Consider the following 27,295-nt stretch of genomic DNA (forward strand, 5'->3'; position numbering starts at 1 on the left):
GCCAGAGTTTTGGACCCGTATGCGTTTCATCTGCATAGCGTCCGCCCTGATACCACCCACTCCGATCAGGGGCTCTCCTCACGGGCGCCACCCAGCCACAGCAAGGGCCGTCTGGCACGGCGGCCATTGCCGGGAGTTCCGATGCTCCAGGATGACGAGCAACCACTCCAAGGCATGCATGAGGAGGTCACAGCTCAGGTATCAGAAGTGTGATCCCTGTGTGTTCAGGGGGCTCAACCAAAAGGGTACATAGCGACCCCACCACACGGGCTGGCTACCGTGCTGGCTATGCACCCTAGCATCAGACAACGACGTAAAAGAAAAGGTGGAATGTACTAGTAGGGCACACGTCGGAGACACTAGGTAAGGTGCTCTTCCCCAAATGGCTCACACTACGGAAGAGAAATTTTGGAATGGAGGTCAAACCCCAGAGGGGGACCAAGGAATGCCAAAAGGAGGAGATGAGTACGCAACAAAGCCGGAGTGTAAAACCAACAGAACCAGGAGGATAGCGGGGGCCAACATAAGCAAGGACACCAATAGAGGGAGAGGAGAGGGCGAGGGGAAAGGGGTATGGAGGGGAAAGGAGGGGAAGGGAAAGGAAATGCAGCCCGGGAGAGAAAGAAGGCTGCAATGGCTCGGGGCCCCGTGCTCGCCACGCACGTATCCACGAAAGAGTTGTGGACCCCCTGGGGGGCTGTCCATTGGGGAGCGGGAAAGGAGCGAGAGAATCAACGGGAAATGGTCACTATCACAAAGGTCATCATGTGGCAACCAGTGTAATGAATGGAGGAGAAAGAGGGAGAAGAAAGAGAAAGATCAATGGCAGAAAAGGTACCATGACCATCACTGAAATAGTAGGAGAGCCATCATTAAGAAGGCACAAGTCGTGGTCTGCAATAAACTGGTCAATGAGAAGACCTCGTCTAGATGGAAATGCACTGCCCCACAAGGGATGATGAGTATTAAAATCCCCGAGAAGGAGGAAGTTGCTGAAGACGGGCAATTATGGCAGCAGGTGTAAGAGTCCTGTCAGGAGGGAGATAAAGATTGCAAACCTGACCTCAGTGTCCAGGTGGACCCTAACAGCAACCGCTTCCAATGTAGTTTGAAGAGGAATCCACCTGCTAGCAATGTCTGTACGGACCAACGTACAAATGCCACCAGAGGCCTGCAGGGGACTGACCCGATTTCGACAGAAAATACGGAACCCACAGAGGGTCAGTGAGTGATCAGTGAAACAAGATTCCTATAGAACCACACAAGCTGCAGAGTAAGACGAAATAAGGGATTTCAACTCCAGAATGTGACGGTAATACCCATTACAATTCCATTGGATAACCACAGAACAATGATTCAAATGGGAGTTGAACAGGCTAAAGCCAGTCATGCCACTGGGTCACCACCCGTCACTGAGATGGGGGGTGCAACATCCATGAACAACAGGTCATAATCTGGTTGTGAAGCCAGGGATGGGACTTCTGGTGACACCAGAGGCTCCATGTCTTGGGACTTATGTTTCTTCTTTTCTCTTTGAGATCGAGGAGGGCTGCGTGGCATAAAGGAGCCAGTTGCAGCAAGATCAGGAACAGAAAGAGATCGGGCGACCTGAGGGCCGACAAACTGTGGTTCTCGCGGTCAGTGCGTTGCAGCAGACCTTTGGCCTGGAAGGTGCCGGGAAGGGGTATCCCAGGAGAGACGCCCTTGATCGGCAGACGTCGAAGTAGTGGCACACTTCTCCAGCTGGGGAGGGGGAGCAGTGCCCAGAGGAGAAGGTGTGGGAGCCGCAGGGGGGGGGGGGGGGGGGGGGGAGGGGGGGGGGGTCCAGGACTGGGGTAAGGAAGGGGGAGGAAGGAGTGGCTATGCACCCTAGCATCAGGCAACGATGTGAAAGAAAAGGTGGAATGAACTAGGAGGGCACACGTCAGAGACACTAGGTAAAGTGCTCTTCCCCAAATGGCTCACACTACGGAATAGAAATTTAGTAATGGAGGTCAAACCTCAGAGGGGGGGGACCAAGGAATGCCAAAAGGATGAGGTGATTACGCAACAAAACTACATCGCAAAACCAACACAACCAGGAGGATAGCGGGGCCAACATAAGCAAGGACACCAATAGAGGGAGAGCAGAGGGTGAAGGGGAAGGAGCAAGGAAAGGAAAGGAGGGGAAGGGCAAGGAAATGCAGCCCTGGAAAGAAGGAAGGCTGCAATAGCTCTGGGACCCGTGTTCGCCATGCACGTACTCACGAAACGGGGGGGAGGGGGGGGGGTTGTTGATGTTGTTGGATGGAGAGTCGCCTAATCTAAAAAACCCTTGTGTGCACCCCACACACCGTTAACTACCTGAGTGGCAGCCTCTGATGTTTAGTGCACACCCAGCCTATTTAGGGGGACTCTACAGTTCTGATTCTGTCCTTCCCCTCACATTGGAACCAAAGGGGCATAATCAGGTCTGGGGACAATGCTGCAAATTGTGAGCTTTGTTGAAACTTTAAATGCAAGGCTTGGCTCCTCAACCTTCTCTGCCTGTCACTAGAATGACCCAAGAATGACCTCCAAGCCCAGACGACGGGCATCATTTGTTCCAACGTGTGCCACAATCTGCAGATGGTTGCACCATGTTATTTCAATAGCTGCCGGAATAGCCTCTTCAACGTGTTGAATGGGGCCTGCAGGCATACACACTGAATGCACCTGTTGCCCTTTCCTGTCCCTTGCTGCCTTTTCCGTAAGTTTCGCCATACGTTTGACCTGCCAACGATTAATAGAACCCTACCCTTCTGTGTTTGCCACTTCCTGACACCAGACAAAACAGGTTTCCCCAAAATAGGTAAAGTGAGTCCCTCTATGGGAACTATGCTCAAGGGGGTAACACTGATGAAGATGAACAAATAAAATTATTTCCAAAAAACAAAAATTCATTTTTTAACACATCTCATTTAACAAGTAAAGTGTTACGTCCTTTTATATAGATTATACAGAATCTTGCACTGCAGTTTCCGCGACTGAGTTCTACTGACTGCTCTAGGCAGTGTCAACTTCAGCAGATGGTGCTCGTCTGAAGATGGCCTAAGACTAGGCTGAAACTGGTCATTTTAATAAAATAACCATCACGATCTAGACTGGTTTTTCACTGATTTTTCATAGCTTAAAAGATTAACGTTATCAAAAATTTAGAAGTTCATAACACGAGTCTTTGACTACATCTTCCATATGGCACCCTGTAGGCGACACTGTGCGGCAACCATACTAGAGGAACAATAACAAAAGCAGAAATCGTCAGTATATCAGGAGCGTGATACTGACGACCCCACAGCTGCTGCTAGACCATTGATGGCCACCAGAAAGTGGAGGACACTGCGGGATCCTGGTCTCTCGGATATGGGGGTGTTGAGTGAAGTGCCCACTTGAATCTACAACATATGGTGCACCAGGAAGTTCATAACAAAAATCGGGAATGGTTCTGGAGACCCCACTCAAGTAATGTAGTAAGGATGTGATGATGCCATGTTGTGTCATATACCTGTAGTTTGAAAAAGACAGCAATGATGTGCTGACGACATGCAGAGGACGTCCAAATAATGGACTCCAGGTGAATCAAATTATCAGCAGTGGCGGGCCTTTGCGTAAACCACCATGAGATGCAACTGAAAGAGCCTGAGACTGGAGGAGCCAACACAGCCGCTTGCTAAACACGTATTGAAACAACTTACATAGAATATCAATAGGGCTGATTTGGTGATAACTGTCCATCTTAAGGGGGTTCTTACCCAGTTTCTTGCTTTCTTGCCACTGAGATGGGAAATTATCCATGTTCCAGATGATTAATGACGACAAGGATGTGATGCTCATAGTCGCAGAGATGTTTCAGGATCAGGTTGTGGATGCGGCCTGGCCCTATGACTGTATCAGACAAGTGCATTCGCTCCACCCACTGTTATATGAGCCAGAAGGCAGGGTGGTAGTTCTCAAGATGCAGATGTGCGAGGGTAATGTTCTTCAAATATTTAGGATCTAAGGGAATACTTGGTACATTTGCAGGGGATTGGAGCCCACAGAGTCATCTGATCCTTGCCCAAAACATGGATGGAGATGCACATGACCCAACAAAGGAAGCATACCATTCCCAGAATTCTTGCTTTTGTCATTTTATGAGGAAGTGGACATGGGCACGAAGCAGTTTAAAGGCAATGAGGTGCTCTCATGAAGGGTGCTGCTTATGGTATTGGAGCCCACCTACAATCTCTAACAACTGCAGCCATCTCTGGGGGTGCACCAGAGTACAGTCTTCTAACAGATGGGATTCCAAGGGAGAAGAGATGGCTTGGATGGCTGCCAAAAGAATGGCTGCTACAGGTGCATCAATACTGCCTTGCAACAGGGAGCTAAGGATGACAGCAGGGATAAATTCATTCCAGTCAGCACTATGGAGAACCCATCTGGGTGGGCGTCCAGGAGAGCTATGCTGAGGGAGGAACAGGAAGATTGGGAACAGCCGTTCTGACAATATTTTCTTTGAAACTTCCTGGCAGATTAAAACTGTGTGCCAGACCGAGACTCGAACTCGGGACCTTTGCCTTTCGCGGGCAAGTGCTCTACCAACTGAGCTACCCAAGCACGACTCACGCCCCGTCCTCACAGCTTTACTTCTGCCAGGCTTCTCATTCTGGAATATTTTCTTTTTCGCCTTCTTCACATTTTTCATGCAGCCATTTTGTCTTAGCTTCCCTGCACCTTCTATTTATTTCACTCATCTGCAACTTATTTCTGTATTCCTGAATTTCCCTGAATATTTTTTACTTCCTTCTTTCATCTATCATCTGAATGGGTGCTGATGACCACGCAGTTGAGCACCCCACAAACCAAACAACGTCATCTTCGACATCATCTGAAGCATTTCTTCTCTTACTCATGGTTTCTTTGCAGTTACCTTCTTTGTACCTATGTATTTATTTCCAGCTTTTGTGATTGCCCTCTTTAGAGATATCCATTCCTCTTCAACTGTACTTCCTACTGAGCTGTTCCTTATTGCTGAATCTACAGCCTTAGAGAACTTCAAGCGTATGTCGTCATTCCTTAATACTTCCATATCCCACTTCTTTGCGTATTGATCCTTCCTGAATAGTTTCTTAAGCTTCACCATACTCTTCACCACTACTAAATTGAGTCTATATCTGCTCCTGAGTATGCCTTACAATCCGGAATATGATTTTGGAATCTGTCTGACCATGATGCAATCCAACTGAAATCTTCCCATATCACCCAGCCTTTTTCAAGTATACCTCCTCCTCTGGTGATTATTGAACAGAGTATTCACTATTACTGGCTTAAGTTTATTACAGAACTCAATTAGTCACTCATGTTTCTTTCCTTGCCCCAAGCCCATGTTCTTCTGTAACCCCTTCCCCTCCAACTGCATTCCAGTCTGCAATGATCATTAGATTTTCATCTCCCTTTACATACTGTATTACCCTTTCAGTATCCTCAAATACTTTCTCTATCTCTTCATCTTCAGCTTGCAACATCGGCACAGATACCTGGACTATCATTGTCAGTATTGGCTTGCTGTCTATTCTGATAAGAACAACCTTATCACTGAACTGTTCATGATAACACACACTCTGTTCTACTTTCCTATTCATAATGAATCCTCCTCTCGTTATGCCATTTTCTGCTGCTGCTGCTGCTGCTGCTGATATTGCCTTATACTCGTCTGACCAGAAATCCTTGTCTTCTTTCCATTTCACTTCATTGACACCTACTATATCTAAGACTGAACTTTTGCATTTTCCTTTTCATATTTTCTAGCTTCCCTACCAAGTTCAAGCTTCTGATATTCCACACCTTGACTCAGTAGAAAGTTATCTTTTCATTAGTTACTCAATCTTTTGCTAATTTTATCTTTGAACTCTTCCATTTGGTCCGTGTTTGCATAGAAAAACAGTAATATTACAAAATTGAGTCCGCCTTGATGCAAAACACCTTTGTACTTTTTATTTCTTTATTCTCCCAAACTAGTTTTGGCAACAAGTATCACCATCAACAGTGGATTTTTTTTTTTTTTTTTAATCTTATTTATTGTATGTTACAGCATGTTTCAAGCAATTATTGTCACTGTCTGTGGCATATTTTCTGTGCGCTTTTTTTTCTGTTGCCGTTTTTTACTTAGCGAACATATGTCATCCTCAACCATGTGAGCAGGTTTGTTGGATGGAATGTGGCTTCTTTCACACACAGAAAAACAAAACTTTCGCACTCTGTTTCTGATCCAGAACAGGAACAGCAAGATGGCGCAATGTTCTGGATCAGAAACAGAGTGCGAAAGTTTTGTTTCTCTGAGTATAAAAGCAGCTATATACCATCCAACGAACCCGCTCACATGGTTGCAGACGACATATGTTCACTAAGTAAAAAACTGCATCAGAAAAAAAAGCGCACAGAAAATATGTCACAGACAGCGACAATAATTGCTTCAAACATGCTGTAACATACAATAAATAAGATTTTTAAAAAACCACCGATGATATTTGTCGCCAAAACTAGTCTGGGAGAATGCCGTCCGTGGGCATGATGCTGGGGAAGTGACAGGAACAGGAAGAAGTGGTCACTACCACACAGATCGGCATGTGGTCTCCAGTGGATACATGGAAGAAGGCCAGGACTGCAAACCGAAAGGTCAGTGGCCGAATATGTGTCATGTGCCACACGGAAATGTGTGGGGGCACCTGTATTTAAGAGGCAGAGGTCGTGGTCAGGTTGTGACAGTAAATTTTCAACCTCGGCCAGTAAGCATGGTGCCACCCTACGAAGGGTCATGCGTGTTAAGATCTCCCAAGAGGGCAGGAAAGGCTTAGGGAGTTGATCAATCAGTGCAGCCAATACGTTCAGGGATACTGCACCATCTGGACAAGGATACGCATTGCAGACAGTTAGTCCTTATCCTGATCCACAGCTTCAAGAGGGGTTTGAAGGGGCACTAAGTTCAGGGCATAGACACAAACTCCACCTGAGGGGAGGGGTCCACATTGCCGGGAACCAGGTTTCCTGGAGGGCAATGGAGAAAGCATATGTAAAGCTTAACAGTTGCCGTAGCTCAGCCAAAACGTGGAAAAAAACTGCCACAATTCCACTGGAGGATTACGTGATCGTGAGCCTGTGAAGGCATGTAACACTCAATGAGGTAGTCTATGCCTCAGGGTCACCTGCTGCCACTAGATAATTACCTGTGCAATCAACATCCATTGTGTCTGAGGTCCTCAGCAGATGCCAGAATCTCCACCTAGTTCTCAGTGACAGAGCTTGTATGTAGTGGTGGTGTGGGTGCCACTGCAGTGCCTTGGTTCTTGGGGGTCTTTTTCTTTTTAGGTTTCTCTAGCTGCTCCTTAGGTTTGTCCGGCTGGGAGGACTACACTAATTCAGTCTCAGGGACTGAGGAGGACCGTGAAGCCCTACGACCAGCTACCTGCAGTTGCTTCAGCCACTGGCGGGTGTCAGCTTTGCCACTAGTAGGAACCTGGGGAGGGAGTGACCCAAGGTATCCCTTGTTGGTGAGAGGAGCTGGAGATGACTTACACTTCTCTGGCTGAGAAGTAGGGACTGTTGTCCCTGATGGTTTGGGGGGGGGGGGGGGGTCCTGATGTAGATTGTGCAGGAGCAACAGGAAGGGAAGTGCCCCCCCACCCCCATAAATGGGGCAGGTCGAGTCTGACGGCTCCGAGAGCCAACTGTACGCAACGTAGTGGCGGCCTAGGTTGACGTCATATGCACAGGATGTAGCCTCTCTTATTTTCTCTTAGCCTCAGTGTCGGTCAGTCAGTCCAGGGTCTTTTATTTCATTATTTTTCTCTCCTTCTGGAGAATCCTGCAGTCTGGTGAGCAAGGCAAATGGTGCTCTCCGCAGCTGACACAGATGGGAGGTGGGGCATAGGGAGTAATGGGATATGAAGGACGTCCACAATCCTGACAGGTGAGGCTGGAAGTACAGTGGCCGAACTTCCAGCACTTAAAGCACTGCATCGAGGGAGGGATGTATGGCTTTACGTCAATGTCACCTTGACCATCTCAGGTAATGTGTCACCCTCGAAGGCCAAGATAAGGCACTGGTGGGAACCTGATTATACCTTGAACACCGGAGTATGCGCTGGACGAAATGGACACCTCACTGCTCTAAACTGGCATGCAGGTCATCAGGCTACAAAAGAAGGTCCCTGTGAAATATGATACCGTGGACCATATTTAAGCTCATATGGGGCATGATGGAAACAAAAACATCCCCCAGCTTGTCACAGGCAAGTAGTGCCCGCGACTAGGCAGAGGATGCTGTTTCGATCAAGATCGACCCTGACCACATTTTGGACAAGCCCTCCACCTCCCCAAACGTGTCCTCTAAATGCCCCACAAAAAACTGAGGCTTCATTGACTGAGAGATTCCCCATCAATTCTTTTAAATCTTTTAAATACAAGGTACCAAGGTGAATACGCTTCACTGCCATCCTTAGCCTGGTGTTCCTCCCATGGTGTGGCCTGGGGAATGGGGCGGGGGGGAGGGGGGGGGGGGAGAACAATTTGGGGTCGTATTTCTTAGCATTGAAGTTAGACTTTGATCGCTTAGAGACTGCTGGTGTTTGACCAACAGCAAGTGATGATGTACTACACTTCACGGTGTGTCATCCGCCCTGATGCCACCCACTCCAACCAGGGGCCCTCCCCATGGTGGCCACCCAACCACAAGAAAGACCACCTGGCAGGATGGCCATTGCTGGGAGTCCCGATGCCCCATGGTGATGGGCATCTACTCCTTGGCATACATAGGGAGTTAACAGCACAGGCATCACCAGAGCGATCCCTGTGAGATCAGGGGGCTACAACCAACAGGGTACATGGCGGCCCCACCACAACGGACTGGCTACCATGTTGGATATCGGGTGCAAACAAGCTAAGTAGTCCATTATCAACAGCACAGAAAGCAATACTGCACAGAAGATTGAGGAAAACGCACCAAGGAGGATGACCTTGCCCAACAGCTGGAGAATGAGCGGAAGTGCAGATCCACGTTGACGAAGGATGCGGGAGGTCTCAGTGCACGATGGGCACAGCACCATGTAAAGCACCTCTTCCCCAACTGGCTCACTTTTTGGGAAAATTTTGAGAAATGGAGGTCAAACCCTACAGGGGACCATTACATAAAGGCTGAGATGTGAGACTCCTTTTAGTCACCTCTTACGGCAGACAGGAATACCTCAGGCTTATCCTAACCCCCCTGGACCTGCAGGGGGGAAACACCGCGAACATATAAGGCTCGAACTTGTGGGGACTAATCAACAGGAGATAATGACCACAATACAAAGGCTAAAGAAACCACTCGTGTGAACGGGATGGCATCCCAAATGTGGTGTAAATAGAAGTGTTCGCATGAAACAACTTAAACCCCTTCCCTATCTCATCAATCACAGTATAAATTTAGAAACATACCCAAGTGTCTCAATGATAAGGGTAACTGATCAAGTCCATAAGTAGTTTCCAATTAAGGACCCCTACCATTAGTAAAATATTTGAAACAATTATCCTATTACAGCTCTTAGCCTTTTCCTCAAAGACATTAAATGATTACCAAATTATAGCATGCATTTAAGAAATATTTAAGTATGGCTGCCACTGCTGTCACCAGTTTCTTCCATGAATGGTTGGTCAGTTGGTTGATCGCTTTGGGGAGGGGGTACAAACAGTGAGCTCATCAGTCCCACGATCAACGGTGCCTGAAACTAAGGGAGGAACAACCCCCAACAGCACACTCCAATCAATGGGGAAGGAAAATGGGCAAACAATGAGGCAGATGGAATGGTGGGGCAGCAGGAAGAGTAAAGATAGGGAAAGGGGGGAGGGGGAAAGGAGGGGAAGAAGTGAGACAGAGGGTGTCCCATAGATGCTACGTGCGACGAGGTGCCGACACTGCTGCTGACCCATCCCAGTCCCCATACTGTACTATAAACACAACACAATGGAGACAACATCACAGGGAGAAGACTCTAGAGAGGAACAAAATGGCACAGAGGATCAGACCAAGTGTAGAGAAAGGGGGGCTGGCATGGGGGCAAGGCTGAAGGCCTCCCAAACTTGCGCCAACACTAGCCAAGGGACTGTAATTCCAGAAGGAAATTCAGGTACTGAAATCTGGGAGGACAAACCACTTATGCAAAGAAAACCAAGAATGGACACCACCAAGCACGAACATCAGCTAAAACGTGTGACAAGGACAGTGGGAGGGTGTACTTAAGGTGAAGGGCCAAAAGGCAGGGCAGTCCAGCAAAATATTGATCTCAGGCAGGGTGGTGGCCTGCAGAGAGTTGGCCCATGACAGAGTGGAAAGGAATTTCACGTGAAGCCACAAATCTGCACCAGACGGGTCACAGGGAATGATTGACAGTAAGCATCAAACTTCAAATTTTTATGGTCTTATAAAGGTCAAGAATATATTTCTCCAGCACCTAATACTTTGCGTTAAAAATAGAACTACATGGACATTATAAAATTTTGTGTGTGTGAATTTAAAGCACTCGTCTGTGGCATCATTAGTGCTCTGTAAAATTAGATAAAGCTATTACACCTACCAGCATGAACACAGTGGTCCTGCCTCTGTCAAAGTGCTGGTGTTGCATATTGTTATAGAATTTAAAAGATAAGAAGAGCTTCAAATTTAATAATGCCCTTGCTGCAATCAATTTGACAATTCGAGACAGTTAAAATTATAGAAAATACACACAAAACGTAAAAGTTTAGCTTAGCTCACCTGGTTTCAAGAATTTGGGCCTCTGCTTTGAACTCTGTGCTGTCATAACTCAGCTTCACATGAAAAATGACATGTATCTGTAACACGAACCTTATTAGTTACTACAAAATAATGAGCTGTAATTATTGTCATACTTTGTGCTATTTTTATGGTGGATATTTAAATAACAAAACTTAGAATATTTGTAGAAGTTCTAAAATTAATTTTTGATAGTTCTCACCTGATAAAGATTGTCCTGTATGACATCAGACAAACTGTGCTATTTGTACTTTCAGTTTTTGAAGGAAGACACTAGTCATGCAGTCAACTTAGACTTCATCAGCTTCTAAGCCACTGCAAAAATAGAAACAGACTTAAAACATTAGATTAATGCACTCAGTGTAGGAGTAAAGCAGTAAAACCCATTATTCCTCTAGCAGAAAGCAAGAAAAAATATTACCAAAAATCCTGCACACAATGCTGGCATTAGGCCACGGGAACCACTATTTTGTTTCGCACATCAAACACTGAGACAAAATAAAATAGTTATTTATTAATGAAAGTTTTAAAACCCCAAGCTGTAAGGATCTAAACAAATTTTAACATCTAACATTTTACAGAAATAGATCTGACACTCCATCAGCAAATCTGAGATGAAACATGTTAAATTTCCTTAACACTTAAAAGGTAGAAATTAAGGACATCAGCAGCTTAAAGCGAACTTCACATACTGTTTATGTACTTTAAAGCCTTAGGAAAAAAACTACTAACCCAAAAAATATTTACTCACGCCAATAGATCAAATTAGCCTACAAACAGTACCTACAGCAGGAAGGCAAAATGCAACTAAACAGAAATGAACCAAGTAGAGCAGCTACAACCAACAAAAGTAATCATATGGGCCAAACAGGAAATCATCTATGACTTGGTATAGCAAAAAATGCATTTAAACAAAAATTTAAAAAAAAAAATAAACCAATTATTTTTAAACTAATGCGGGGAAAAAAAGACTATGTGAGAAGCAGACTTTATATTTTTATTTACATTTCTTTTTGCATATAGTTCTCAAACGATGACTTCTTGCACGATTAATACACAGTTTCACATACATAAATGATGCAATAAAAAAATCACAGTGTACAATAAGATAATTTTTGCTCTCATTATATGCAAATGGTAACCTAATATCCATTTCTAACTTACAATTAATGTTTCCCGACACAGGTTATTTCATACTGTACTTAGGTCTCATCTTTCACTGCTATATTGCATATGATCTCTCACACTATTTGATTATTTTTATATTGGCATTATTTGTAATTGTATACATACGTAAACTGATGTATGCCTGGTGTTGCATGCCCTCAGTTTCTGCAAAGAGGAGTGGTGAAAAGAGGAATCTTCGATGCGAGTCATTGGCTTTGACCAGTGATATAGGAAACAATATGGACTCTATAACATGATGTTATTAGCGATTTTTTCAAGTGGGCTGAGCTACAGATCACTGTCACCACAAACAGGTTTATTTAGTTTCATTTTCGTTGGCTTCACCTACACACACACACACACACACACACACACACACACACACACCCTCCAACCTCCCACTAAGAAACATATCAATCTGTCACTACAACCAGTTCCTACCCCCTCCCCCCTTTTCCCACATTCATACACCAAAAGGTAATGTAATAGCTGCCATTAATATCACATCACCGGTCAAAGTCGATGATTCTTACCAAACATGCCTCTTGCTGTGACTGACTGAGCAACAATTCCATGACAACTGTAGCGGCATTCCAAAACTTTTGAAAACCATTTTCAGTTTCTGCAGGAAGATTGTTTCTTATCAAGAAGATACTAAGACGAGAAAGCATCACTGACTCGAGAATTTCATTACTTTTAGAATTAGTATATTGGTCTACATTACATTAATATTTGTTCCAAAGATCACAAATACGACATTTTGTAATCATTTGAAATGTGTCACTTTAACGTATGGTTTCATCACACAATATCACCACCACCCCCGCCCCCCTCCCCTCGTTACTACTTCATATCTAAAAATTCATGTATTGAGTAGAAGAATTTGTCATTCAGAAATTCTTTTAATTTGTTTTTAAATGATGGTTTGCTATATGTCAGACTTGGCAAATGACACCAAAGATTTTTGTGGCAGCATAATTCACCACTTCTGGTGCCAAAGTCAGATTTAACCCAGAATAGTAAAGATCACCATTTGTCCTGGTGTTGTAGCTATGCACTTTGCTAATAGTTTTGAATTTGGATGGGTTATTAATAACAAACTTCATGAGTTAATATACATGTTGCGAAGGTACTGCGAACATCCCAAGTTTTTAAAATAAATGTCTGCAAGGTTGTCTTGGATAGGCTCCAGTCATTATTCTGATTAAAGACTTTTGTGGAATAAATACTTTCTCTCAATGTTGAATTACCCCAAAATATGATGTCATATGAAAGCAGTGAATGAGAACAGGCATAGTAGGCCACTTTACATGTGTGTTTATCACCAAAATTTGCAATAACCCTAATATATGTGGCTGAACCTAACCATTTCAGCAGATTATCAATGTGTTTCTTCCAATTCAATTTCTCATCAATGTACACACGCAGAAATTTTGAATATTTTACCTTAGCAACAGACCTCTGTTTCAAGTCTGTATTTATCACTGGTGTTATGCCATTTACTGTACACAATAGTACACACTGTGTTTTCTCAAAATTTGGTGAGAGTCCATTTGGAGAGAACCACTTAATAATCTTCTGAAAGATATCTGTGCTGGTATAAGCTGTCACCAGCACACCGGCCAGCAAAGATGAAGCGCAAAGATCGATAGTAGGCACTGGATCGAGCATGCGCATCATGAGAGGGGCCAAAGACACACACGCAAGCAACATGCCGCCAATGCCCTCTTGACAGCACATATTTAGGCTGCCAATGCTGACTGGAGAGCACTCACTCGACTCACTACCCCCGTTTCGCGTCTGTCAGTTCAATCGTAGAGAGGCCTCAGTTCACATCGCAGGGTATGACAGTACATAGGGACCAGATTAGTGACTACTCTGAGACTAAAGTTTGTGATAGCAAGATTACCAATATTGTCGGCAAGACGACTATTACTCATGAGCTTGTACTACAACACATAAACTCTATTCAAAATAAGTAAATGTTCATGTAAATAAAAAACCATATTAAATCATGGGTGTATTTGTGTTGTGGAAAGAGGATACTGGCCACCCGTAACAACATCCTCTCCCTTGCTTCTTTGCAGTACAAGACTCTACACTGTTATTTACTATTTCCTCACAGCTAATTCTTGTTTGTCTGATGCGATTATTATACTAGTAGCATCAGCAGAAAGAATAGAGTGGCAAGTCATTCTTTTATCACCTAATTCTCGTCTCTGTGGTACACCATTCTGGATACCTCCCCAGTTAGAGGACCCTGCTGACTTTTGCAGACTTGTCTGTACTGTTAAAATTAACATTCTGCATTCTTCCAGTTAAATATGAATTTAGGTAAATGTAATGAATTTAGGTAAACGTAAATAATTTTCTGTAAATAATTATCTGTAAATTATCTGTAAATAATTATCTGTACTTAGATGCTCTCTCTTTTGATCCTTTTTTTACATATTGGCTTGACAATCATTTTCAGTGGTGCACTCGGAAACACATGAACTTTGTTATTTTCTTTCCCAAACAGTTGAGAGTGTTTCTTTAGCTGTGGAATTATTTTGATTACATCTTCTCTTTCAGTTTCTCAAATTTAAATCCATTATGTGTCTTGCACCAGTATATCGCCTTGCTAAGTTGATTTGTCTCTCTAATGGCACCAGTTGGGGGGATAAATTACTCAAGGATGTTATAAAACTGTTCTTGGGTATTATACCAACTGACCCTTGTCTCCTCTTTTCAGTACATCTGTCATAAGACAGGTATCAACTGGATGTCATCCTTCTCTCTAACTGTGATGAGAGTAAACTCCTTCCTCTTGTCACATCTGTTAGCATTCCATACCACCTTCTTCCTCTCCCTCTTTCCCCTTTTACTTTTCCTTCCACATTTCATATGTAATGTGTCCCGTCCACGATGTTTCCCTATTATGAAGTTCCTCACTACTTCTACCTTGCTCAGCATCTCATTACTAATCTTGTTGGCCCTTTCAGTTACTCCATTCTAGTGAATAACCACATTTCAAACCTTTCTAAAAAGAAAGTGTTCTTTTTGTCTGTACATCCACATTTCTGAACCACGAGACACTACATCCCACACAAAACATTTGGTGTATTTTTATGCATGATATAAGCACATAACATGCATCAAAATACTTTGCAGAAAGTGACCATTGGGTCATTCCATGTCAAATCAACACACTTTAAATAAAAATTTGACCTCACCCTCTTAGATTTTGCTGAAAGTTGGTATACTTATAGTGGGTGCTGAAACTAAGAAAAATAACAAATTTCAATTTTTTACCTCAAACCATTCCTGAAATATGGTCATGTAAACTTTTCAAAAACTGGCCAAAAATGTGTGAATGGACTTTCTTTAAACTGCCCTAGGAGCTGCCCAAATTGAGCTAGAGAGCTGGGAAAGGTGTCACTGTGCAGCATTTTGCACGCTCTTTCCAGGGATATACCACAAAACATAGCTTCTAATTAATAAACTTTTTCAAAATACTAATTATATTTTGATTTAATTTTTTTTTTACAAAAAGTACATAATTGAAAATTTTCAAACTATTTCCATAACTACTTTATACTGTTGTAAATCACATGGCAAAATATAAATATGTGATGATGATGGGTTCATTGTTTAAAAAATTTATTCTGGACTGTTTTTTTCACTAACAGCAGTAGTTTGACTAAACTGACTGTTAAACAGGAATTTCATTAAAATATACTGAAAGGTAAGTAAAAAAAGTACTGGAAATATCAAAATATCACTTTCTTGAAACAAAACTAAACAACATTTTCTATAATTGACTGCTTATTTTTTTAGTTTCTTACAGTTTATAGTCTATTAACTGGCAAAACGAAATGCTGAGTGTGGGACCTATAGCTAAGATTTAAATACGGTGTGAAAAACTTGTAAGTAGACTATTGATGTAATACTTCTGGTCCAAAAATGCACATTTCATTAGCACAGACTTTAGCCATTGTATGAAGGCTGAGTATGCTTGTGTGCCTGTGTATGTATGCAGCAGGCTGTGAACAAGCTGAAACAAGCACAGTGCTTGATGTCTGTACATTGTTGAGAGGATATAACGCTGTTACCTTCTAAGGCTTAATGCGCCTACAGCATTATTGTGCACTGTGGTTTTAGTGCAAATCAACTGTTACCCCCGTGTTGACCAGTTTGTATCTAGTATCTTTACTAGTTCATTTACAAGTAAATCTAGAAATTGAAGGAGAGTTTATAAGTGGTTTTTGAATCAATATGGAACCAATTAAAAAGTGCAGTGCTGTAAGAGTGCAGTGTTGTAATCCATTGAAGAAGTCAAATCATTTTATTAGAGACAGAAAAAAACTCCCCCATGAACCATAGACCTTGCTGTTGGTGGGGAGGCTTGCGTGCCGTAGCGATACAGATAGCCGTACCATAGGTGCAACCACAACGGAGGAGTATCTGTTGAGAGGCCAGACAAACGTATGGTTCCTGAAGAGGGGCAGCAGCCTTTTCTGTAGTTGCAGGGGCAACAGTCTGGATGATTGACTGATCTGGCCTTGTAAAACTAACCAAAACGGCCTTTCTGTGCTAGTACTGCGAACGGCTGAAAGGAAGGGGAAACTACGGCCGCAATTTTTCCCGAGGGCATGCAGCTTTACTGTATGGATAAATGATGATGGCGTCCTCTTGGGTAAAATATTCCGGAGGTAAAATAGTCCCCCATTCAGATCTCCGGCGGGGACTACTCAGGAGGACGTCATTAACAGGAGAAAGAAAACGCGTTCTACGGATCGGAGTGTGGAATGTCAGATCACTTAATCGGCCAGGTAGGTTAGAAAATTTAAAAATGGAAATGGATAGGTTAAAGGTGGATATAGTGGGAATTAGTGAAGTTCGGTGGCAGGAGGAACAAGACTTTTGGTCAGGTGAATACAGGGTTATAAATACAAGATCAAATAGGGGTAATGCAGGAGTAGGTTTAATAATGAATAAAACAATAGGAATGCGGGTAAGCTACTACAAACAGCACAGCAAACGCACTGTTGTGGCCAAGATAGACACGAAGCCCACGCCTACAAAAGTAGTACAAGTCTATATGCCAACTAGCTCTGCAGATGACGAAGAAATTGAAGAAATGTATAATGAAATAAAATAAATTATTGAGATAGTGAAGGGAGAGGAAAATTTAATAGTCATGGGTGACTGGAATTCGGTAGTAGGAAAAGGGAGAGAAGGAAACATAGGTGAATATGGATTGGGGGTAAGAAATGAAAGAGGAAGCCGCCCAGTGGAATTTTGCACAGAGCATAACTTAATCATAGCTAACACCTGGTTCAAGATTCATAAAAGAAGGTTGTATACATGGAAGAATCCTGGAGATACTAAAAGGTATCATATAGATTATATAATGGTAAGACAGAGATTTAGGAACCAGGGTTTAAATTGTAAGACATTTCCAGGGGCAGATGTAGACTCTGACCACAATCTATTGGTTATGAACTGTAGATTACAACTGAAGAAACTGCAAAAAGGTGGGCATTTAAGGAGATGGGACCTGGATAAACTGACTAAACCCGAGGTTTTAGAGAGTTTCAGGGAGAGCATAAGTGAACAATTGACAGGAATGGGGGAAAGAAATACAGTAGAAGAAGAATGGGTAGCTTTGAGAGATGAAGTAGTGAAGGCAGCAGAGGATCAAGTAGGTAAAAAGACGAGGGCTAATGGAAATCCTTGGGAACTGAAGAAATATTGAATTTAATTGATGAAAGGAGAAAATATAAAAATGCAGTAAATGAAGCAGGCAAAAAGGAATACAAACGTCTCAAAAATGAGATCAACAGGAAGTGCAAAATGGCTAAGCAGGTATGGCTAGAGGACAAATGTAAGGAAGTAGAGGCTTATCTCACTAGAGGTAAGATAGATACTGAATACAAGAAAATTATAGAGACCTTCCGAGAAAATAGAACCACTTGTATGAATATCAAGAGCTCAGATGGAAACCCAGTTCTAAGCAAAGAAGGGAAAGCAGAAAGGTGGAAGGAGTATATAGAGGGTCTATACAAGGGTGACGTACTTGAGGACAATATTATGGAAATGGAAGAGGATGTAGATGAAGATGAAATGGGAGATACGATACTGCTTAAAGAGTTTGACAGAGCACTGAAAGACCCGAGTTGAAACAAGGCCCCGGGAGTAGACAACATTCCATTAGAACTACTGACAGCCTTGGGAGAGTCAGTCCTGACAAAACTCTACCATCTGGTGAGCAAAATGTGACAGACAGGCGAAATACCCTCAGACTTCAAGAAGAATATTATAATTCCTATCCCAAAGAAAGCAGGCGTTGACAGATGTGAAAATTACCAAACTATCAGTTTAGTAAGTCACGGCTGCAAAATACTAACGTGAATTCTTTACAGACAAATGAAAAAACTGGTAGAAGCCGACCTTGGGGAAGATCAGTTTGGATTCCGTAGAAATATGGGAACATGCGGGGCAATACTGACCCTACGACCTATTTTAGAAGCTAGATTAAGAAAAGGCAAACCTACGTTTCTAGCATTTGTAGACTTAGAGAAAGCTTTTGACAATGTTGACTGGAATACTCTCTTTCAAATTCTGAAGGTGGCAGGAGTAAAATACAGGGAGGGCTATTTATAATATGTACAGAAACCAGGTAGCAGTTGTAAGAGTCAAGGGACATGAAAGGGAAGCAGTGGTTGGGAAGGGAGTGAGACAGGGTTGTAGCCTCTCCCCGATGTTATTCAATCTGTACATTTAGCAAGCAGTAAAGGAAACAAAAGAAAAATTCGGTGTAGGTATTAAAATCCATGGAGGAGAAATAAAAACTTTGAGGTTCCCCAATGACATTGTAATTCTGTCAGAGACAGCAAAGGACTTGGAAGAGCAGTTGAACGGAATGGACAGTGTCTTAAAAGGAGGGTATAAGATGAACACCAACAAAAGCAAAACGAGGATAATGGAATGTAGTCGAATTAAGTCGGCTGATGCTGAGGGATTTAGATTAGGAAATGAGACACTTCAAGTAGTAAAGGACTTTTGCTATCTGGGGAGCAAAATAACTGACGATGGTCGAAGTAGAGAGGATATAAAATGTAGATTGGCAATGGCAAGGAAAGCGTTTCTGAAGAAGAGAAATTTGTTAACATCGAGTATAGATTTAAGTGTCAGGAAGTAGTTTCTGAAAGTATCTGTATGGAGTGTAGCCATGTATGGAAGTGAAACATGGACGATAACTAGTTTGGACAAGAAGAGAATAGAAGCTTTTGAAATGTGGTGCTACAGAAGAATGCTGAAGATTAGATGGGTAGATCACATAACTAATGAGGAGGTACTGAATAGGATTGGGGAGAAGAGATGTTTGTGGCACAACTTGACTAAAAGAAGGGATCGGTTGGTAGAACATGTTCTGAGGCATCAACGGATCACAAATTTTGTATTGGAGGGTAGCGTGGAGGGTAAAAATCGTAGAGGGAGACCAAGAGATAAATGCACTAAGCAGATTCAGAAGGATGTAGGCTGCAGTACGTACTGGGAGATGAAGCTTGCACAGGATAGAGTAGCCTGGAGAGCTGCATCAAACCAGTCTCAGGACTGAAGACAACAACAACAGAAAAAAAACTGAGAAATGTCACAGCATGGATGCCCAAATTATTTCCACAAGTACCTAGTGGTGGCAGGATTTGTGATAAATGTAGGAAAGATGTAACCACATTGAAAAATACACCAGAGCCCATCAGTGATAAAAGTGTTGAAGAAGATTCTTCTGGATCAGAAATAATCATCCCAGACCAAGACCCTGGCTTCACTGCAACTTCAGTGGTGGTTCAAACACTGAACACATCACTTCAAGAACTAGGTGAGTCCCCAATTGATAAGGAAAAAGTTACATCTAGGCATTACGCCAAATCAAAAGTGAAAAAAATCTCATCAGTGACACACAAACTTTTTTTTGCTTTTGAAACTTCATCAGATACTGATGAATCTGTTCTTCAAAATCTCAAAACAAACTTTAATAATTCTGTAAGTAGAGCAAAAAAACTAATCATTCTTACAAGTTTACCTGAAAAGTGGAGTGCCAGGAAAATAATGAGGGAATTTAATGCTCCTAATTACATTGTTCGGCAGTCCAAAAAAGTCTTGAAAGAGAAAGGATTCATGGAAGGTCCAAACCCAAAACCAGGGAAGTGTTTACCAACAGAAACTGTCAAAACTGTACATTCATTTTATGAAAATGATGAAGTTAGCCAGGCAATGCCAGGTATTAAAGATTGTGTGACAACTACAGAAACAAGTGGAAGTAAAACAAAAATATCGAAAAGACGTATTTTGTGTAGCCTTAAAGAAGCTTACAAACATTTTAAAGACAAGTTTCCTAACATAAAAATAGGTTTCTTTAAATTTGCTGAGTTGAGACCGGAACAAATGTGTATTCGCTGGCTGGAGTGGCACACTAACTGTCTGTGTGCACAACTCACCAAAACATAAAATTAATGATAGAAAATGCCAAACTAAATACAGTAACAAACAGCAGCTTAAACAATTATAAGCAGTGCATTGCAGAAATGCTTTGCAACCCATCATCAGTTGACTGCAACATGGGAAACTGTGAATATTGCCCATGAGAAACTGTCATATGTAAAATTTTACAAAACTCTTGATGAAGAGTTCAGTTCCGACAGTGGATGTCAGTTGACTGCTGTAATCTGGAAATGGTTCAGAAAACTTCTGAAGAATTCATACATTTATTTTGTAGTAAGATGTCTACTTTCATGACTTCATTGCCAAGCAACAATGAACATTCCTTAACTCCTCAATAAAAAACCTTATGGAATGTGAATTTATCATATGCGATTTTTCGGAAAATTATAGTATAGTTCTACAGGATGAAGCTCAGAGTTACCACTGGACAAGACAACAGATTCTTTTGTTATACATTACGAACAGGAAGACTAAACTGAGCATATGAGCTTTGTCATTGTTTCCAATTGCCTGGAGCACATAATTGTGGTTTACACCTTTCAAAAGAAGCTTATTTCTTATCTAACAAATTTCAAAAGCTTCCAAAAAAGATGTAATATTATTCTGATGGTTCTGCTGCTCAGTACAAAAATAAGAAAAAATTCAAACCTTTGTCTTCACGAGGAAGACTTCAACATAAAAGCTGAGTGGCACTTTTCAGCCACAGCTCATGGGAAAGGGCCTTGTGATGGATTGGGGGTTCAGTTAAAGAGACTGGCAGCTCGTACAAGTTTGCACAGGCCATACTAAAATCAGATCCAAACCCAACAAGATCTATTTCAATGGGCAGTAGATAATACCATAAATGTTGATTTTGCATATTCCACTCAAGAAGACTATGCTGCTTCACAAATATTATTAAAAAGCCGGCTTTAAGAGACACTGACAGTCAGAGGAACACAACAATTTCACACTTTCATTCCCAACACTGTGTCAGTATTAATATTCAGATACTTTTCAGGTGATATGCAGAGCTGGGAGGGGGAAGTAACTAAATCACCAGACAAACTGAAGTTACAAGATGTATTAGGCTATGTCACCACTGTATATGGTAGAAAAAGGTGGCTTGGGTGCATTTTAGAAAAAAGAACTTGTTGAAGTGAAAATAACTTTTCTTCATACATGTGGACCAGCTAAGTCATTCTCCTATTCGGGACACGCAGATGTTCTATGGGTGTCAGTTGTGGATGTTCTCACAAAAGTAAATCCATTTACCGACAGGGAGAACACACATTCTTAATGAAAGCGATGTAAACCAAACCTAGTCTGCTTTATTAAAATGTAATCTGTGAAGTTCTAAAACAATTTATTGGGAAACTGCTTTCAACTCAAAACTTAATTTTTGTCTCAGATTAGTGTTAATGTATATTTTATAGAAGGTTTTTTCAAAATTACTGTTAGTACCCATTATGTTAAATTTAGCTATGTATATATATATATACCTGTTACACAAAAACAAGCATTATGTATTTAATTTTTTTAATAGTTTCATTCCAATCATCATGGACCAGAACTATTATATAAATACTTGTACTTTTTCATACTTTATTTCAGTTTGTAGTTAAATGCTCAAACTTCTTTGTTTTATCAGTTAATATACTGTTAGTTAAATTGTATGAAATTAAAATAAGCAATCAATTATAATATATGCTTATTAGTTTTGTTTTAATAAGGTGATATTTTGATATTTTTAGTACTTTTTTTTGCTTACCTTTCAGTCTATTTTAATGAAATTCCTGTTTGTTAAAGGCCAGTTTGGTCAACCTATGGCTGTAAGTGAAGAAGGAGAGTCCGAAATATTTTTTTTTTTAACAATGAACCCATCATCATCCCACATTTATATTTTGCCATGTGATTTACAACAGTATGAAGTAATTGTGGAAATATTTTGAAAATTTTCAATTATATACTTTTTGTAAAAAAATTTAATCAAAATATTAATTAGTTTTTTGAAAAAGGTTATTAATTAGAAGCTATGTTTTGCGGTATATCCCTGGAAAGATGATGCAAAATGACACCTTTCCCAGCTATCTAGCTCAATTTAGGCAGCTCCTAGGGCAATTTAAAAAAAGTCCGTTCACACATTTTTGCCTGGTTTTTGAAAAAATTGAAACCTGGAATTTTTCTTAGTCTCAGCACCCACTATAAGTATACTAAATTTTAGCAAAATCTAAAATGGTGAGGTAAAATTTTTGTGTTTATTTGACATGGAATGACCCCATTAACTACTATGTTTTCTGAATTTACGGGCAGTTTTAGTTTTTATGATGAGAAATGAGCTAAACATAGGTAAGTGCCCTTAAATATGATGCAGACATAAACATGAGGCTACACTACCGGTCAATCTGTTACCAACCTCTACATCAGAGGCTTTGCCAACTATCAACCAAATTATTATCTTTCAACTTACTGCAGACCTTGAGCTACGCCACAGTTTAATCTGTCACTAAAAGCAAGATTTTGATGGAGTTTTGTACCACAGTCAATCCTATACTGAAATTTTAGATGCCAAAATTTATACAGTAAATACAGGGCATGCACATTTATCTTAATCTAAATGGTAGTTTTAATGGAGCTCTTTCTCCCCATAGATTGGGAGTCACGTATGTTGTCTTTTTAATTGGACAATAGAAGTCAAAACTGAATAGAATGCATCCTATTCTGTACTTGATCCTTCCGAGTTGTGGACAATGTCCCAGTTCACTGTAGCTGGTTTATTTTTGAAGTTGTTGGGCTTCATTCCCACTCAATTTTATTTGCAATTTCTGGAGGGTTAACATTTATGTAATCAATTTGGTAGCAATAAAAATGAGAGCAGTGGAATTCCAGGTGACTGAACTTAATACTACCTCCAACATATTTGCTGGTTATTACATAGTCTATCACACTGAGTGCTACATTTGTCAGTCCGGTGCCCAAAATCATTACATCTTTAAGATTATAGGAGTTCAATATATCTGATAAACTTAAATTACTATTGTGACAGCAATTTGTGTCAACATTTAAGACGCCTAATACTGTGCAGGTGTCCAACTTAGCCTACTATACTATTGTAAAATGATCCACATCAGTATGTAGTGGTTGATAGATGGCCATCAATGCACTTGACTGCTGTGTTGTTCATGAAACCTTTGTGATGTGTCATAATTCCAGTTAAGGGTCAATCCATACCAAGTGGTCCAGGGGGAAAAAAAAAAGAAAAAAAAAATAATAATAATAATAACAACAATAATTTATGGTTGCTTGGCCATCTCAGAAAAATTTTATATTTGCTGGGCGAATTCCCCAATCATTAGTAGTCAAAAAATGTTTTATTATTTTGAAATGGTGGCCGTATTTGTTCCAGGCCGCACGAGTTTTTTCGTATTTGCAAGCATCTACATTTTTTTCAATTATTCGGTAGTGGCTTGTCCTAAGCCTTTCAGATAAAATGCATTTAGTTCAACACACTCTGGGCTACTAATTAACATCATTATCACTTAGCTGAATGTATTCTTTAATATATTTTTAATAGTTCACAGTTATCAGCCACAAATTAAAAAAAAAAACTCAATTTTTGAACACTAGTTCCCAAAGAAAGATTAATATTTTTTCTGCTATTAAACTGTATAGTATAGTTACTTTTTATAGAGCATCAATGGTGTGCACCTTACACTATTTTAAAAATAGTTTTTTTTTTAATTTTTCCATTTTGTGGCCTGCAATATCTTTGTTGGGGGATCAGATAAAAATATGAAAATTTAGCAGTTAATAGGACTTTACGATATCAAATTTCAGTATAAATTTCAACGTTGAGATTCAATTGGAAGTTATGGAAAAAATTACAAACACAAGGCAAAAATACACTTTTAACATCTGCGATATCTGGTAGACTAATCAAAGTATATCAACTGCATAATGTACCACACCACATTACACTAGCTAATGATTGTGTAAACAATGCTGTGGTAATTGTTTCAGTAGGCTAACAATTGCATCTTCGAGCCTATACAAGTCTGATTGTTGTCTTCCCCATTACACCAACAACTTATTTAGCTAGAAGCTCTTGAAGTGTGGTGATGAAAAATGGTGTCTTAATGTTCTGTTGGTGTTATTATTAATGAAGCATGTCATAAAAGTGTGTATGGAATGTATCCTAAAGGCATTACTTTAATCAAAGATTACAATAAAGAAGAAAAAGCGTTGTTTTACTTACGAGTTGGCCCAGAGGTCAAATCAACATGCAAGTACCATGAAATGAAACACTTTAAAAAATTTCATCACCTTTTCGGTCAGTCTTGCATGGACCCTTTTGAGAAACATAAGAAACCAATAGCAAAAGATCTGCGAGCAATAACATTTGATCATTATTCTAAAAATAAAAGCCCCTTCGTCAATCTCATACCAGAAAAATCATTGTGCCCAACATGGGGCATTGTGCCCAACATGGGGAATTCACCCAGCAAATATAAAATGTTTCTGAGATGGTCAAGCAACCAGTGCTGGACCATTTGGTATGGAGTAACCCTTAATTCTAGTGAGCGTATTCTGCAGCACTGGTAATATTTTACTCACGGCAGTGGCAGCAGCTGCAGCATAGTGTGCTGATGTTGGCCATAAGGTATATAATTAAGGCTGTTCCTGCTCTATGATCAACACCTGGTTCTTGTATGTACCCTTGCCTACTAAGTAAATTCTCTTCGCAAAGCGAACATTTCATAATCATAATTCCGTGCAGTCAATGGTCATCACCAACATCAGCAAACTACGTAAGTGACACCTTAAGAATAGTTTAGCCACAGCACTGTACCAAGATAAAAAGAGCTTAGAGCTTTTTTATATTTTTAATATACTGACCAACAAAGAGCTAATGTTACCCACAGTAATTACTTACTACTGGCTATCCGTTTCATTTAAAGTTCATCTGCTTCCAGCCATCTCCTGTCACTGCCAATGCAAGTGAAATATGTTGATTTGTGAATGCCTGTAATTCAATTCTTAGGTAAGTCTACTGTGCATAAAAATGTAGCACACACAATGGCCTTGTTTGTTTTACATCTTTACAATGGTTACTACAGAAGGAAGCTCTTTGTGTATAACTGCACAGTCATTTAGCCTTAAAAAACCATGACCGTGTAATAAGGTATGATAAGTTAAGCAACACTGTCATACAAGTCATAATAAATTTGGTAACAAGAATTTGCGAACGTGGATATGGAATAATGGTTTTTTGTTCATTGTATGCAGACTGCTATACCGAATTTAACTTGTTAGCAGACACGTGTGTGATACTACACAATTGCTCTGTGGCTAAATACAAAGGTTCAGGGTTCAATCTTCAGTTGGTTAAAGATTTATTTTTATTTAGTCACTTATCCCTTCTTCCAACTTCGGTAACAACTTGTTATTGTTAAATACGGTATCCTTCCCCCCCCCCCCCCCTCCCCGAACCCCATAACTGGTTCGATAAAGCACTTCAAATTTTAGTGGAATTCAACGTCATGCCATGTCAAATAGTACAATGCATAATAACCTCTGTATAGTTCAAACCTACGTATGCGTCGTGGTCGTCCTTGTTTTACTATAGGATAATTTGTTCTGTCCAATATCGTTATGTATAGTGAGATACCGAATTTATTTTTCATAGGTGGAACATTAAGATTCACTGTTCTTCATTTACTGGCAATATTTGTTATTTATGGCAAAGATGTCAAGTTTTCCATATAAGCAGATTTTAGTAGCAACACTAACGATAACATTTCTAAGTCAATTGGACCATACGTCAAATTGTGGTTTCTGGTTCTTTGAAATTATGCAGTTATGCGAGTAAGGCCCAGACGAACTCTCAAAGATGTAAGTCAAGGAAAAAATTTTCAAAAATATGACGACGAAACTGTTAGTAATGCTGTCGTAATGTTACCCTATTACGCGAGTACAACAGGATAATGATAGGCGACAGGGAAAAATTAAAAGACTGTGATGCTCCTGCAGTATACATGACAGTTATTTTCGCCCATAGGAGTATCAGAATTCAAGCTTGGGTTTTGCTATATACGACTATCCACATCGATAAAGAAATGTGAGTTATACCGAATAAATCTGTTCGGGAAAAAATTATACCCAAACCATGCAAAAATTTCATCCTACGTCGCTTTAGCTTACCTCCTGAGCGGTCTTCTGTATTAATCTGTGGACAGTAAACGGACTATACATTCAGGAGTTGCTAACAAAACAGCAAATTCACTTTTTTATGTGAGTACGATACGATAACACATCGCATCTTCAACATTAAATGCAACGCGCACAAGTTTCGTGCAATCTGACAAGAACTAATCTCGGTGGTAACAGTTTTGCCTGACTACATACAAGCCTTACAACTTCTCTCAACACATCCACACACTACCACAATTGTTATTCCGCGCGCCAAAGATTACCACAACACGCAACCTTTCTGCTTCGGCGTTTGGTACCAACTGTCTAATTTGATATCACAACTTCGTCATTTCTACTCTGTGCTGCGTCATAGAGCATAATACAATGCGGTAACGTCATGCGATATTCAACTCCTGGGATCCAGTAGGATGCAATACAATCGTGAAAGTATTCATACGTATTACGTAGAAATGCCAATTGCTTTATGGAGCTGAATTGAAATATATAATTATGAATTTCTGTTACATATTTTTCGACTGACATGTTCCACACCACAACGTTTACTGGGAATGTGAAGTATAAAACACGGAACTAACCATGTAACGTCAGTAACAGGATTTCCGTCAAAAACTAAAAGTTCTGGGGAATATGCAAGTACATATA

At 40.8% G+C, this 27,295-nt stretch overlaps 1 protein-coding gene across 1 annotated transcript in view; it reads right to left on the reverse strand.

The window, feature by feature from the left end:
• LOC124615377 (probable ATP-dependent RNA helicase DHX35) overlaps positions 1-26,939 on the reverse strand; it is a 223,802-nt gene extending 196,863 nt beyond the window's left edge. Inside the window, exons 1-3 of the mRNA XM_047143203.1 lie at positions 26,642-26,939; positions 11,007-11,119; positions 10,787-10,863 (exon numbers count right to left, since the gene is read on the reverse strand). Coding sequence (XP_046999159.1) covers positions 10,787-10,832 — 46 coding nt within the window. The 5' untranslated portion in view covers positions 10,833-10,863; positions 11,007-11,119; positions 26,642-26,939. The remainder of the gene's footprint in view (positions 1-10,786; positions 10,864-11,006; positions 11,120-26,641) is intronic.
• Between the last annotated feature and the right edge of the window lie 356 nt (positions 26,940-27,295).

The sequence above is a fragment of the Schistocerca americana genome, chromosome 5 (assembly GCF_021461395.2).
Source record: "Schistocerca americana isolate TAMUIC-IGC-003095 chromosome 5, iqSchAmer2.1, whole genome shotgun sequence".
Taxonomy (NCBI): Eukaryota; Metazoa; Arthropoda; class Insecta; order Orthoptera; family Acrididae; genus Schistocerca; species Schistocerca americana.